This window comes from Caretta caretta, chromosome 7 (genome assembly GCF_965140235.1).
Source record: "Caretta caretta isolate rCarCar2 chromosome 7, rCarCar1.hap1, whole genome shotgun sequence".
Lineage (NCBI taxonomy): Eukaryota > Metazoa > Chordata > Testudines > Cheloniidae > Caretta > Caretta caretta.
The window spans coordinates 10,769,348-10,784,403 of NC_134212.1; the positions used below are offsets into that span (position 1 = coordinate 10,769,348).

Sequence of the window (15,056 nt, forward strand, 5' to 3'; positions counted from 1 at the left end):
CTGCTCCACTCCTCGCTCGGAGTCCAGCTTCCTTCTAAGCCCCAGCTGCCCACTCCCAGCTCCACTGGTGCCGGAGCTCCCCTATCTGGCTTGCGCCTCCCAGCTCCCTGCTGGGCTGCTGCCCGGAGGCTCTCTGCTTGGACCCCCAGTTGCTGCCCAGAGTATCTCCACTCCCTGCAGAGAGCCTGGGTGCTGCCTGGAGGCTCCTGGCTCCCCACTGGAAGCCCCCCGGACTCCAGGCAGGGAGCTCCCCACCGTGAGCCTGGCAGGGCAGCCAGGCTCCTGGCAGCAGGGAGCCGAGAGCCCAGGGCCAGCAGGGCTCCCGGAGGCAGGGAGTTGAGAGGGGAAGCTGAGCTCCTGTCTAAGAGGGGCAATGTGGGGGGCTGAAAGTCAGTGGAAGCGCTCCTAGTGAGGACATGTGCCACGGATAGAATAGGGTAGCATGGGCATCAACCACTATAGTAATTGCTGCGGTGGTTGTAAGTCAACCTACCACAGGTTGACTTAAGTTTCTAGTGTAGACATGCCCTGAGCATTGCAAGCATAAAAATATACATAAAATGAACATCAGTGTTGTCATGTAGACTTACATTATGGATTTTGATCCAACCCTAATTTTAATTTATAGACACGCAATTTAATGAATTGGAGCCTAAGCACTACATTTTAGAATGAAAGGATCCTTATTAATTTCAGCCCGGGAACCAAAGTTACTCTGTGGATGTTATGGAAGTTATATATAGGGTTTATTAAAATCAGAAAGAAATGTGAATGAATGAAAGTGGAAAGGATACTGACGGGTCTGGCTGAAATATTAAAAAACATGGAAATCTATAGTTAATGATTAAGCCTGTTCTAATTAGTAAAAACAGGAAGTACTATACCCGCTTCCTCCCAGCAGTATGCCCAATATTCAGCTATACTGGACAAACTGAAGATATATTATGCTGCTTCCAGGATAGCTGAATGTCTAACTTCCACATAGCTTCCAACTCATGTTAGCTCAGAGACTCAATGCAATTCCCTAAGTAGAAGCATTGTGCTAGGCTGGCAGTGTTCAATTGCATTATCTTGCAAACATTAATTAGTGTTGTCTCATTGAAATCAATGCACATATGCACTGTATAGAATAAGCACTATGCAGGACTGAACCCTATTTTACCAGTTTATTCAGGACTGAACCCTAATTTATCAATTTATTTAACCTTGTATTAAATAACCCAACGAATTATAATATTAAAGTAACACTAAGAATTTTTGCTTCAAATCACAAATCAAGCAGAAAAAACCCAAAGCTGGTGAGTAAGCAGGAAATCATATACTAGGCCATTATATCGTGGGCATTCAGAACAATGCAATCTCTAATAAATTTCACACAAATTAGACACAAATGAGTACACTTCAGAGGGAGAGAAAGGTAAATTTCTTCTGCCAGTCAATGCATTTTCAGCACAGCCTCAAAATTCAGTACTAGAATAAGGTTGCTAACTACTTTCTTTTTAGGATGGAAAAACAAATAAGAATTGCAAGCACACTTAGGGACTGACATCAAAGGGAGTCTTTCCACTGACTTCAGTGGACTCTGGATGGCCCATATGGAGATATGAGATAAGGTGGGCAGAGGTAGGCCAAAATACGGACCTGCTAACTGTGACAATGTCTCTTGCAATGTTCCAGCATAAAGACTTTTAAAATAAGAAAAATGTGGCATGCCAGGAAATGTTAAACTACATGGTATTGGCATAAGGACAGTTTGCTTCAATAGGATTAATAATCCAAAACGTCAGATTAGCAGATTCTAGTTATTTAGCCGAATTCTAGTTACCTGCTGTCAGTAGGTGCACTTCTATTAAAGTCAGCGGAATGGCAGCCAGCCGGGAATTTAGTCCACAAAGCAAACATGGGGTAGAGGGAATTTGTTTCCAACAGGTGGAAATAAATGAGGGGTGATGTGAGAGATTAATTTCTGACTAGAATTTCAGTCACATTTCCTCCAGAGTAATTCAGAAAAGTATTTCAGATGGGGGAGAGGTAATCATTTTTGAAAGTCACTAAGAATTTATTTGCATGAGTCGTCTGCCCTCCCTACTTTCTCTGAAATTGATTTGCAACTCCATACCGTACAGCTCAAGGTTTTTCTTTTTAGCTGTCCGTATCCTGCAAATCTGCATACACCAACCTATGCAGAACCAGGAGCTCTGGCTTTCCGAGGCTTGGCTCTATTCATTTCCTGGGGGGAAAAGTGGAGACTACTCTCTCATACAGCATAGGTAAAGATAAGGGCCTTTTAAGCATGTGACTAAATCAATCCCTATTCAGCAAGTCACTTAAGCAAATGGAATTTAAGCTTGTCCTTAAGTGTTTTGCTGAATCTGGGCCTAAGAAAATAAGCAAGACCCAGGTCACCTGGTACACAAAGAACATCTTTGAATTTCTACAAGACAGTCTCTTCTTTAAAGCTACTGTGTTATCAAGAAATCTTAGAAATAATTTAAACAGCTCCTTTAGTTTGAAGTCTATTGTAAGTTACAGAGTAACAGCCGTGTTAGTCTGTATTCGCAAAAAGAAAAGGAGTACTTGTGGCACCTTAGAGACTAACCAATTTATTTGAGCATAAGCTTTCGTGAGCTAAAAAATGGGTGTTTACCACTACAAAAGGTTTTCTCTCCCCCCACCCCACTCTCCTGCTGGTAATAGCTTATCTAAAGTGATCACTCTCCTTACAATGTGTATGATGATCAAGTTGGGCCATTTCCAGCACATTGTAAGGAGAGTGATCACTTTAGATAAGCTATTACCAGCAGGAGAGTGGGGTGGGACGAGGTATTTTTTCATGCTTTGTGTGTATAAAAAGATCTTCTGTACTTTCCACAGTATGCATCCGATGAAGTGAGCTGTAGCTCACGAAAGCTCATGCTCAAATAAATTGGTTAGTCTCTAAGGTGCGATAAGTACTCCTTTTCTTTTTATTGTAAGTTAAATATTGAATTTTAAAATTTCTGAAACAAATTTAAAGATTTCAGACAGATATGGGGTAACCAAGAGAATTCAACTTAATGGAAGGAAATCCTTGAAATCTGTAACTAGACTTCAGAATAGCACAGGTGTTAAAGCTCATTTAGACAAACAGTAACTAGTAAATTTCATATTCTGAGACACTGAAACAATGCGAACTGTAAAATATCAAGTCATTAACATAAGCATAAAGTCTCTCTGCTTTTATTTCAGAACATCAAACTACATGCAAAGTTTAATAGCACATATAAAGAAATACAAGTCTTTCAAAATAAAAAAAAATCCTAAAATCAGATTTACTACTGAAAATACGAGACAGTTCTGATAAAGATTAATCAAACATTCCCTTTCTTCATATGTTAACAAAAATATATATATTTGAATTTTTAAAAATAAAGATTTTGATGTATGTTCAGGATTAGATGTATAGTTTCTTGGAGACGAATTTTCATCTGACCATATCTAGTTTAAGAAAGCAGTTCTAGTAACACAATCTCAGAAAGCAATTATTGAAGCGAGTCTTTTGATTTTAGAAAAATTTTGTTTAATAATCCTCATTAACTGCACAATTATAATTCATAAATACAGATGAAGTAAAAAAATTCAAAGGGAATTTTTAATTTATAAGTGTAATTAATTCCAATGGTTGCCTCTTAATATACTAAATATGTGGAAATCAGTGCAATCTGAACAATTTCCAAACAAACACACCAATCCAGTAATACTCAGTGGAGTATACATTCATTTTTACTTTGAAGCTTCCTTTAGTAAAAAGAACTAACTCAATAAATCTTTGGTACTATAATAAAACATACTGAAACCTCCAATAATTAATATAGACAAAAACACACCTAGAGTTTAACATTGTAAATATTCACATTCATGCTGTAAAATGTTAATCAACTTCATTTTTCTAAATTAAGAACAACCTCACTTAAGGTGCCACCATAGCTTGAAACAAATACAGTGGGGGTTATCTGTTTGCACTGTAGCCAACAGGAGTTTTGGTACTGACCTTTATGGGTGCAGGCAGAGGCCAAATATGATCAAAGCATGGTGAGAGAAGGATCTATTTAGTAAAATGTGTTAGAATTGACTTGTGAAACCTTTTTTTTAGTGAGTGCACCGAAAAACTTCATAAGAAAGCATACAAAACTATTTCAATATCATCTCCTCTAAAATAAGAGGTGAAGGGTTTTCTATTGACAGATCTCTCATTCTAGGCTGAATGTGGTTTTTTGAGATAGCTTAAATTAAACACTGGATAACAACTCAGAGAATTTAAGTCAGTCCCAATACAAATGTGCTCTTTGTTTCCAGGATCTCATTCAGTGATTATTATTTATTTTTACAGTATGTGTGCTCTTATCAGTGCATGACCACATGACCTGATATTAGAATAATGCAGTGCAATTTCTCTCTCTCGGGACAAAGACAGTGAGTAAATCTTAACATGATAGGAATGTTTCAAAACAAATATTGAAAACACGTTTGACCAAGCCAGGATTCCTCTATGTACAGCAACCTAGAAAAAGCAGCATATCATGTTTGTGCATATTTGCAATTTACTAAGTACAGTACAACTACTTCAAAAGAAAGGAAAGTCTTCTAAGTTTAACAAAACAGAAATACAAATACAGTCTGAACAAAAGAAAAACAAGCGGCCAATTTTCCCCCCCCCAACAAGGAAACCAAACTGAGACTGTAGAAAGCTAAGAAAGTAAGGAGCACCATGTTTAGTAATCAAGGCAACCATTTTCCTCATTTTGAGTAATAATGGCCCAATTTGAAAGCATTAGAAACAAACTGAAAATGACGAGCAGATGTGGTGCTTCTGCAAGGCTTCTGCCCATCCATCTCCCTGCTTAGACCACTTCCCAAACTCAGACTACAAAGTATGAGTTTTTTACAGGGTGCAGTTAATGTCTTCTACGTCCACCTTCAAAAGCATGATGCTCTCTGTGAGCTAACGGGGGAAAAAAGGAAAAAAACTCAACTTTTAAATTGACTATATGAACAAGTACTAAGTAAAAAGATGCTAAGGGATGGAAATTTGGGGACTGAGGTATATTTTAATGGATAAAAAGTATTCCTACTGTTGCTTTTACTATTAGTAAGAAATAGTCTGTTTCCATTAAGGCATTAAGCTTTTTATTACAAATGCCTGTACACTTAAGGCATAATGCAAGGTCTAACATGGCTGTACTTACGAGCCTGGCCCTGCAACCTTTACACATATGGATATGAGTTGTTATATCAAGTCCTAAGTTTTTTTGTGCTGCAGCTTGATCCAAAACTCTCATTGACTTCTATGGGCTTTGGATCAGACCCCTGGAGGAATTCCCCCATTCTCTTCTCCTTCCCAGTCCAGCACCATGAATTAGCAAAATAGCACCCTGACTTCAACAAAGGCAAGAATTTCACCCAGAATCCCTACCTGGAAGAGTTTACAGTTTAAATTAAGATGAGAACAACAGGAGAAGACAATAATAAGGATGAGTGGTCAGGGAGGACAAGAGAAAAGACAACAACCATTTTTACTAGTGTGTTTATACAGAGCTTAGCAGAAGCCCCTCTCCTCCCCAAATCCTGACTGTAGTTGCTACAATACCAATAAATATATTAATTAACAATAGCTCACAATCTTGAGGGTTATGCAGGCATTTTTTTATTATTGCATTTGCAGACCAAAAATACCTTGTGAATCTGACAAACCAATTTGTTAAAACTTAACTACGAAAGCCATTCTCACGATTTTGTACAGAGGAAAAAAAATCTCCAATAATTAGAAAGTAAAAATCCTCATGCAACAAGAGATGCTACATTTCTGAATGCTAAAAATTCAGTCAGTCAGTCAGTCACTTAACAAGGTTATCCTATACTCATCTGCGATCACTTTCGCTAACAAAAACTGGAAATCCTGCTATGAGGAAATAAATTGACAAGATACTTACGCTTATAAAACACTGCTTTAAAGGAGGTGTGTGGCAGAAGTTCATAGATCTTTTCTAAAACTGTTGCTTCACTTGCCAAAGATGCATTCACATTCCAGACTTGAACAACATCTTCTCGGTCACGAACACTGACACTAACCCCTATTACTTCATCATCTGTATAGAGGAAGAAGTGTTGAAGAAATAATCAGTTTTTTTAAAAGGGAGAAGAGTCTATTCTGGCTAGTTATGCTACTGTGGAACATTTTGTACAAATAAATCAAACATGAAATGAAAACGAGCGGTCTAGAATGAAGGGAATACCAGTGTAGAAACCATAGGTATGCTTACTTGCAGCAGTTATTGTAAATAGTACCTGACAGTGAAATGGTGCAGTTCATAATCTATAGCTATGGCTTTAATTCTGTGTTGCAATAATATAAGGAATTTATGCTGAGGGATTTAAAAAAAAAATGTCACCACTATGTAGGAAGCTTTATTTTTCAAAGTATGATGGAGACTGTAAAGTTTCCAGAATGTAAGCTTCAATAGGGCTGCCACACAGTTTCCTCAAGCAGCAGCAGCAGCAGGATGAAATTAACAAGACTATGGTCAGTTTCACAGGGCTGCTCCCAGCATTCAGAACTCTGTGTTCTACTGCTGAATCACTGAGATTGGGACAGAATTCTGCACAGAGGATTAAGTGTAAAAGGCATACATGCTTTTTCACTTCCTGATGTCAGTTTAACTACGCATAGGACTGAACAGGCACAGATTTAAAAAGTTTCTTACTGTGGAAGGATGTGGGGCACCTTTATTCTGTTTCCTATAATGCAAGCAGTCAGAGAAGTTTATTATCTGTATACTAGCTCAACAAACCGTTGCTGGAAAAAAATCCAAGACAATGACCAAGCCAAACACACCAAAGAGAGATAAATACTACTTTTCTGCTCTACTGTACTGATCAGGCTGGAGAGAAATTCCCTGGTTTGAAAGGTCTTTGTTGAACTTCATTATGGAATTAAGAAACCAAATTATTTTCTACTGAATGATAAATCAGAAATGGAACAACTTCAAAATGTAATTATTTGTAATTAACAACTTCAAAATGTAATTCAGGGCATTAAATAAACATCTGTCTAACCAGATGCTTGTGTTTAGGACATTTAAATGTAGTTATAAACATATATTTTTATTTTTCCTTGATCAAACAGAAAAGTTAGCTTAGTAACAATTTTTGAGCATTTATTTCCTAGCTCAGTGGACTGACAAGTTAGCCAAGCATTTGCCTTCTCCAGTAACTATGGACAATTCCTATAACTCAGCCTTATATTCTGAAACAGACAGACCTCTACCAGTGTTTGATGACTGGAATATGTAAAATATGATAATATGTCTTAGGCAAGGTTACGCTCACAACCCCTCTGCAGTCCATTCCTAAATAAAGCATGCAATCTCAAGTATATTTTTAGGGACTAGATTTAGTTTGAAAATACGGTCATTAAATTATTGCATCTGAACAATATCACTTATTGAGTGAATTTAGTGGTTTCACGTAACAGGCAACCTATTTCAAGTACATTTTGTGTAAAATTAACACTAACAACTAATTTGGTTAAAGCAATATCAAATGAGAAGAAGGGTGGTCCACTGATTAGGTTGCTAACCTAGCACTCAGGAGAGCCCGGTTCATTCCCAGCTCTGCCACAGAATTCCTTTGTGACCCTGGACAAATCATTTAACCTCTCTGTGCCTCCATTCCTTATTTGTTAAATGGGAAAACAGTACTTCCTTACCCCACAAAGGTGTTGCAAGGATAAATACATTAAAGATTGTGGGGCATACAGATACTACAGTAATGAGCGCCATAAAAGTGCTTAGGATAGATAGATTCTCAGCAGTAATGGTACAAAACACCCCATAACAAGCAAATGGATGCCTGCTGAGACTTCCAGAATCCTGGCACCATGGCATTAGTATTAAACTATTAGAACACCTGCTGATACACAGATGTTTAAAACCTAGAACATTTGCCAGTCCCCAAGGGATTCAAGCTGGGCCATTGGAGGCAGGCAAGAACAATAATCTAGAGCAGAGGTTCTCAACCGGAGGTGGGAGGGGGGTGTTGCAGCCTCCTCAAGCTCCAGCGGCACCTCATAGGACAGAAGTCCCAAACCCTCAGCCCCAGCCTCCCACCCCTCCTGGCTGAAGCCCGGAGCCCTGAAGCGTCCCCACCCCGGCTGAAGCATCTGTTGGGCCCTAGAATTTTTATAGCATGTGGGGGGGAAGCGGGGGGGGGGGGCCTCAGAGAGAAAAACTTTAAGAACCCCGATCTAGAGCTAACTCTGTCCCACATAGCTAGCCAGGAAACCTTGTCTGTCCTCTTTTGTGTTCATGACAGGGAGAATAGGTATGCTTATATACTGTGACACAATTTTTAAGTGTTGGATGTTTTAATATTTTGAACAAGAACCTACTGCTTGGGACAGGGGCTTAAAATAAATCTACAGAAATAAGAAGAAAACACTAAGAAAATGATCTCTTTACCTGCTGCAGAGCAATCTGTAAACTGTTCCCCAATAGTTGCCAGCAATAACTCTTTCCAAACTGCAGACTAACAAGAAAAAAAAATCAGTTATTATTCTAGGTTATTGATCTTTCAGTGTATGTGTAAGGTTTGCTTGCTCAGCCTTGAGTGCAGTTTCTGAGGCTGTGTGTTATAAGTGCATCTTACGTTATACTATTCCTTATTTGCACAGAGTTGGAGCAAGAATTTATAATACTTATAGGTAGCATAACTTGACATTCTTCTATTGAATGTTTAAATATAAATTTACCTTCTTTAAATTTGTGACTGGGACTCAACCTAAATAGTTAATTAATGTAAAGTACAAATGTAGATTTCTCTCAAGTATTTCTCCTGCTTATGCAAGATAAAAGACCATTAAACTACATTTGTGAATGCTTGTTTCTATCAAAAATAAGTACTGTTCATTTTAAGAACCAATCTGTACTAGAAAAATTGATAAATTTATATTTAAATCTCATGTCTTACTGTCCTTTGACTATGAAAAAAGTTTCTTTCAACAAATTCAAATGCTAACTAGAGAATTACAATTTTTTAAAAAAGTCTACCTATCACACAGTTGTCTTTGGCTATGTTAGACAGATGTTACTGTTATTTCCTTTTTGTTACTATCTAAGCCAAAAAAGCATTCAAAACTTGGAACCCTATTGCTGATAAATCACATGCAACTCTGGGCTAATAAATTAAATAATATGCTCCAAGGTGTGTGCTTACCGGGAAATAATCATATTTCTGGAGCATATGGCAACATCTATCTTTGTCTATACAGCCATAATGGCTTTTGCATATGCTGCTTTTAAACAAACCATGGCCTCACTATTATTTCAATTTAGTTTGTGCTTTTTAGTACTATTAAAAATGATAAATTAAAACAAAATAAGGTTAAAACCACAAAGCACAAACACAATGAGCCAAGAAAACTTTCCCTTTGTTTCTGAACATTCTTATGCACCTTTGAGGATGCAAAGAATTAGCATAAAACATTTCATTGGTTCATTATCAGCCAATACAAGGTACTGTATCAATCTATAGTAAGGAAAGACAAATTGGAGGTCATGCTTCAAGATGCAGTCTGAAGATGTCAATCTGACAATCTTTGACTTGATGTGTTTTTTCTGTCAATGGAGCGATTCATATATTAATGTACAGACTGATCCTGCAAACTCTCATTACCAGCGCAGAGCATAAGCCACCAAGCATAAACTCACTCCTGTGAGTTGTCCTATGGTCTTGTGTGCAGGAAGCATTTCATCCTGTAAAAAATGTTTGCAGGATCAGGCTTATGAGAATAAAAAGCACATTAGGTTGTGTGTTGAAAAACGAATATTATTATGCGGTACTTATGGCAGTGAAGAACATGACTGGTTAGTGACAGTGTGGTCCTCGCTATTTAGGCCCTACTCCTAAAACACTTACCTAGATGAGAAAAGAAAATTGTCATCATTTTATATATGGAAATTAAGCTGAAACCCTGACTAGTCATTTCCAGAGAGAAATGAACATTTCATACCGTACTTTCTTTAGGGACCTTCATTTTCCATACACCTCCTTTGGCGTTGCTTTCCTCTTCCCTGGTTGTGGGAAATATATCAAAGAAAACAAACCATTCAAAACCATATGTAGGTAAAGTTTACATACAGTGTGCTTTTCATAGTATGATAAAAATTTAAACTTATTTATGGGGTTAATTTTTCCAGGACAATCCCATTTGAAATGTGAGCACTAATTCCAGGTAACAAGGCTTGTGCTAGGAATTCTGACACCAGAGAGAAATCATTCATTCTTCGTGTGAAGCACACCTGTCGACATCCAATCCCTCTCCCATGTGGTGTGTGTTAGGAAATAATTCTATTTTCCCTGATCACAGGGCACCTTTGAAATGGCTGCAAATTCTTAGAGAACACATGACCACAAAACATTTCATGGTTTATTGCGGTAACCTCCTACTTCGGCAGTTCGTTTCTTCTCAGGTTCTTACTAGTGAAAACAGGAGCTTGTACATATTTCAGTTAAGTTCTGTGATCACTGGAAATTAATCGTCCTTCAAAAAAAATCAAGTGATCTGGAGTTAGGGCTGACAACACTTTTAAACCATGCTTCATAATGCTACAGTTATTAGTCACAGCCTTTTCCAATTTGTTCTGTTGCAGCTAATTTATAAACTTGAATTCGTGTCACGGCTCCACAAAGAAAAAGTGCAAGAACCAGTTTTTAAAAGGTATACACTAATATGTTTAATGTACAATGTCCGAACTGCTGAAAACGGTTTGCAGCCTCTAAAGATTCCCCAGCCAAAATGGACTCCCATCAATGGGGGTGAGTGTTGAGGGAAGGCTTGGGAAGGACATAAATCAAGGAAAGCACATTTTTAAACACCCACAAAAATAGATTGGTATTTATAAAAACATGGCCATAATTAGCCAAAAACCACATTTTAAACCCTAATTAATCTGAGAATCTCAATAAGACCCTTGCTTCCTGTGCAATAATTTATTAATACTTACTAAGACAGCGACTTAGTGATGAGATCAACATTGCGCATTCCTTTCCTTAAATATAGTACACTGAATTTCTTTGACAGAGGAGTTTTAAAATAGACCAGCATCATCTTCAGAGAAGGTCTTTGAAGTGCACCCCCTCCCCAAAATCACTGACCAAATCAAAACTAAAAATAGAGAAGAACAAAACCAGAACGTTTCTCTCGCTTATCCTTTGACATTGCCAGCAAAAATATCAAGGCTGGTGTATGCATATCCCAATGTCGACATTTACCTAAAACCAATTTAACCTACACTGTTCAGCAGTAATATCTTTTAAAAGGAGTTCTTGTGCGGACTCGCTAGTCACTTGAACCTTCAGTAGTCTGTCAAAATTCAGTGAAACGTTTTATGGTCTATTGTTAATATGTAAAGAATTGTAATTCGATCACAAGCCAAACTAATATGAAACCATGCAAAAAAGTAGCCAGCCTACTCAGAAGGTTCCTAATCCTAATACACTAAAAAGTGCATGAACTATATGAGTGGGAAGAGAAATTAAACTCAGTTTATAAAGAAAAAATTGATGGTTTATAGTTTTGAGTTTCCATTCTACGAACAACAAGCTATCAAATTTGGAATGAGCTGCAATGTACTGTTAAAAAACTTGATAGTCAATCTTCCCTGATCTAAGCCTAAAGGAATGCGCGTGTATGTCTACAGGTATGTGCATATGTGCACATATGGAGCATACTTGGCACAGTGAATATTACCAACGAATATTAGTCAGTTGCATTAATGTCCCCCTATTTTGTGTGGAGAGAAAAGAAAAATCAGTAAATTAAAAATAATTCAAATACAATTAATCAACATAAATGTGTACTATACTATTAGCCCATATTTCTTTTTCTTATAGCCCATATTTCCACATGCTAATTTTTAATAAATGCTCGATTTAAGATAATTAGCTTTTAAGCTGAACAAGATCTTTAGTGATATATGAAAGTTACTTTTGAATCCCAAGTCGAGCTGATTAAAGGCAGTACAGTACAGACATGCAACTCTTTACTCTCTCCTTCCATCCATTATTTATTATTTCCACAACAACATAAGTGTCCCTATCCCCAGGAGCTTACAATGATAAGATACTTACCAAAGTGGCCGTCTTTCTCCCCGCATTAAATGGTAACTACATCTCAGAGGCAAATTTGTCACAGCAGGAATATTATTATAGACACTCCAGAAAATCTTTAAAGAAAAAAAAAGAAAGGTTCTAGTATCATTCACGTATGACAGTGAACTGTATACAGATTTACTTGCTTTGCTTGTACTTCATAAAATTATCAAGATTCTTGCTCATAGAAAACTATAATTTACCCTGGTTATGTATTTAAGCTCTTTAAAGTTAAAGCTCATCACAATTTCACTTTCAGCTTTTTTGTTGAAGAGAACATAATTCAGAAGTGGTAATATTTTAATTACAAGTCACTAAAACTATGACAAGTTGTGTCCTATTAGGAAGCCACTGTTGCTTAGCAAATTCATATTTCTATGGAGGGTGAAGGTGGAGAGAAGGGAAACAACTGCTCTGCAATGAAGTTCCCAAAGTGCAGAATACTCCACACTCCGTGTCCTCATACGTGAATGTGGAATAGAAGTATCAGCTCTTAAATCTACTATTTTAACCGAGGCTATGTCTACACTACCATGGTAAGTTGACCTACGCTACGCAACTCCAGCTACGTGAATATCGTAGCTGGAGTCGACGTACCTTCGGTCGAGTTACTGTGGGGTCTACACCGCAGGGGGATGGGAGAAGCTCGATGGGAGAAACTCTCCTGTCAACTTACCTTATTCTTCTCGTAGGAGATAGAATACAGGGGTTGACTAGAGAGTGATCTGCTGTCGAGTTGGCAGGTCTTCTCTAGACCCGCTAAATCGACCGCGGGTGGATCGATCTCAGAGCATCAATCCCGGCTGTAGTGTAGACCTGACCCTAGTAGCATGCTGTATGTGCTGAAGCGATGTGTGCTGTATCACAACCTCCAACCAACACCTTTTTACCCTAACAACAGAGCCTTTGATACTAAAGCATAATGGGTGTGAGGAATAAAACCAATAATAATAAATATTATCTAAATCTGAGTTACAATGGAACATATATCCAAAGCAGTTTGAGTAAAACTTCCTTAACGTGCTTTTTAAAAAGAAACACTTATTCTGTCTATTTACTAAACAGAATACCATAGAACAGTAATCCTCTAGCTCTTCTGTCTAGAGATTCAGATCACACCGCTCGTCATGGTAACTTGTATCACAAGATTACATTATAGCTCTTATGAGCATCATGCCTAGTTGGTGATCCACCTATTTTGTCAGAGCTCAGGCAGAAAGAGTACTGCCTATGACAAAATATGATATAGCATGGTAATGCAAGATTGGGGATTTCTGAACAGACCAAGTAGCAGGGGAACCATCAGACTCTACTTCTCAGAGGCAGGTAAGAGAGGAAGCCACCATCGAGGGGATGAGGTGGAAAAAGAGCAAGAATAATCCCATTTCAGCCCCCAGAAGTGGTAGTAGGGGTTGGAGGAGAACAAAGAGATCCCTCCTTCCCAGCAGACAGGTAAAGGAGAAGCAACAAAGATGTTAAGTCATTATGTTGCATCATAATCATGCATTAGTGCAACTTTACAAAACAAACTTTGCAACATTATAATATGATTTTGTGGCTCTCTGCAATTCCATCTGAAAGCTACTTTGTTATCCAGCTGTTAAAAATTGAGTACTACTACCTAAAGCCATGAGAACTGATAATAGAAAAGTCTGACAGAAACAGAACAACTGGGTGAGTTTAGATTGTCTTCTGTGCCCTGCTTTCACCAGTCTAGTAGTAAGCAATAATCTGCCGAAATTGAAAGAATAAGGGAAACCCTTTGTGTCTCCAAGGTTTTGGCTCACACCTATAATATTCTTGAACTTGTATAGGCTACTATGTTCTGTACCAACTACCTTTGATGAGATAGCAAATTCTAAAGAGTACAGAGAAAGTCACTGAACATTTCTGTTGTTTTCCACAGGGCAGTCTTATCAGATATAGGTTAGTACATACTGAGGCTAAACCCATCAATAGACAAGTTATAGGCCTGCGATAATTCATCTAGTGGAAACAGCCTTCTCAGGGGACATGAAGGAATTCTCTAAAACTTTAACAACCTGATGGGAGGAAACCAATGTAGCTCTTCAATACAATAAGGTCCAGTTTAGTTAATTGTGTCTGGATTAAGAGTGGAAAAGGCAATGATAAGTGATGCTATGTACACCATACTCTGGGCTTAAGCAGTGCTCTCTTCAGTTGTCAGAGTAAGAACCATTTCAGCCAGTTTAAACAGGGGCATAATTATGCTGTTAAACTTAATTCCCTGGGGAGAAACCTCTACAGAAATCACCTGAACGATGTGCATATTCTCATTCGTAGATAGGACAACAGACACCTGCAATAAAGGTCTGCAAAGCACAACCGCAAGCTATCCAATTGCACCCTGTTTGCCAGAGCTCTGACCGACGCCCTCATTTTCTGAACATTTCTAAAGCTAATTGCCTCAGAGTGAACAGAGGGAAAGTGTGGCTGGGAAGGGACAACTGATACAAGGCATAAACAAAACAATACAAATGTCAAGGCAGTTTTATTTCAAAACATAGCCACCAAGACAGTGTCCCTTTAAAGACAGGGTTCTAGCCTCATCTCCAAATTGCCTGGCTTTTGTCACACAGCCCTTGTAAAGCCTTCTCTCCTTGCGATGTATGGGTCCCACCACACTGGGCCCAGATATTCTTAAGCTTCCCTTGGTCTGAGGAGGCTGCAGCGCTCTCTCGCTCTCTCTCCTTGGTCTCTCTGGCATACTTCCTGGACAGACGTGCTCTGTCTCTATCCCTTCACAGAAATTGACCCTTTTGGTCCAGCTGGCCTAGGCCTGCAGGACAATGTGCTAACACTGCTCCCCCTCACCCTGCTGGATACCCCAACACATGATAGTAGAAGCA

The 15,056-nt window shown here is 38.3% G+C and overlaps 1 protein-coding gene across 2 annotated transcripts in view; it reads right to left on the bottom strand.

The window, feature by feature from the left end:
• Nucleotides 1-3,203: 3,203 nt before the first annotated feature.
• Nucleotides 3,204-15,056, bottom strand: part of EIF4E3 (eukaryotic translation initiation factor 4E family member 3) — a 30,971-nt gene continuing 19,118 nt past the window's right edge. For both annotated transcript variants that reach the window (XM_048858306.2, XM_075130254.1), the window contains 5 exons: nucleotides 12,166-12,260; nucleotides 10,046-10,106; nucleotides 8,496-8,562; nucleotides 5,970-6,125; nucleotides 3,204-4,981 (listed from right to left, as the gene is read on the bottom strand). In XM_048858306.2, coding sequence (XP_048714263.1) covers nucleotides 4,935-4,981; nucleotides 5,970-6,125; nucleotides 8,496-8,562; nucleotides 10,046-10,106; nucleotides 12,166-12,260 — 426 coding nt within the window. In that variant the 3' untranslated portion in view covers nucleotides 3,204-4,934. The remainder of the gene's footprint in view (nucleotides 4,982-5,969; nucleotides 6,126-8,495; nucleotides 8,563-10,045; nucleotides 10,107-12,165; nucleotides 12,261-15,056) is intronic.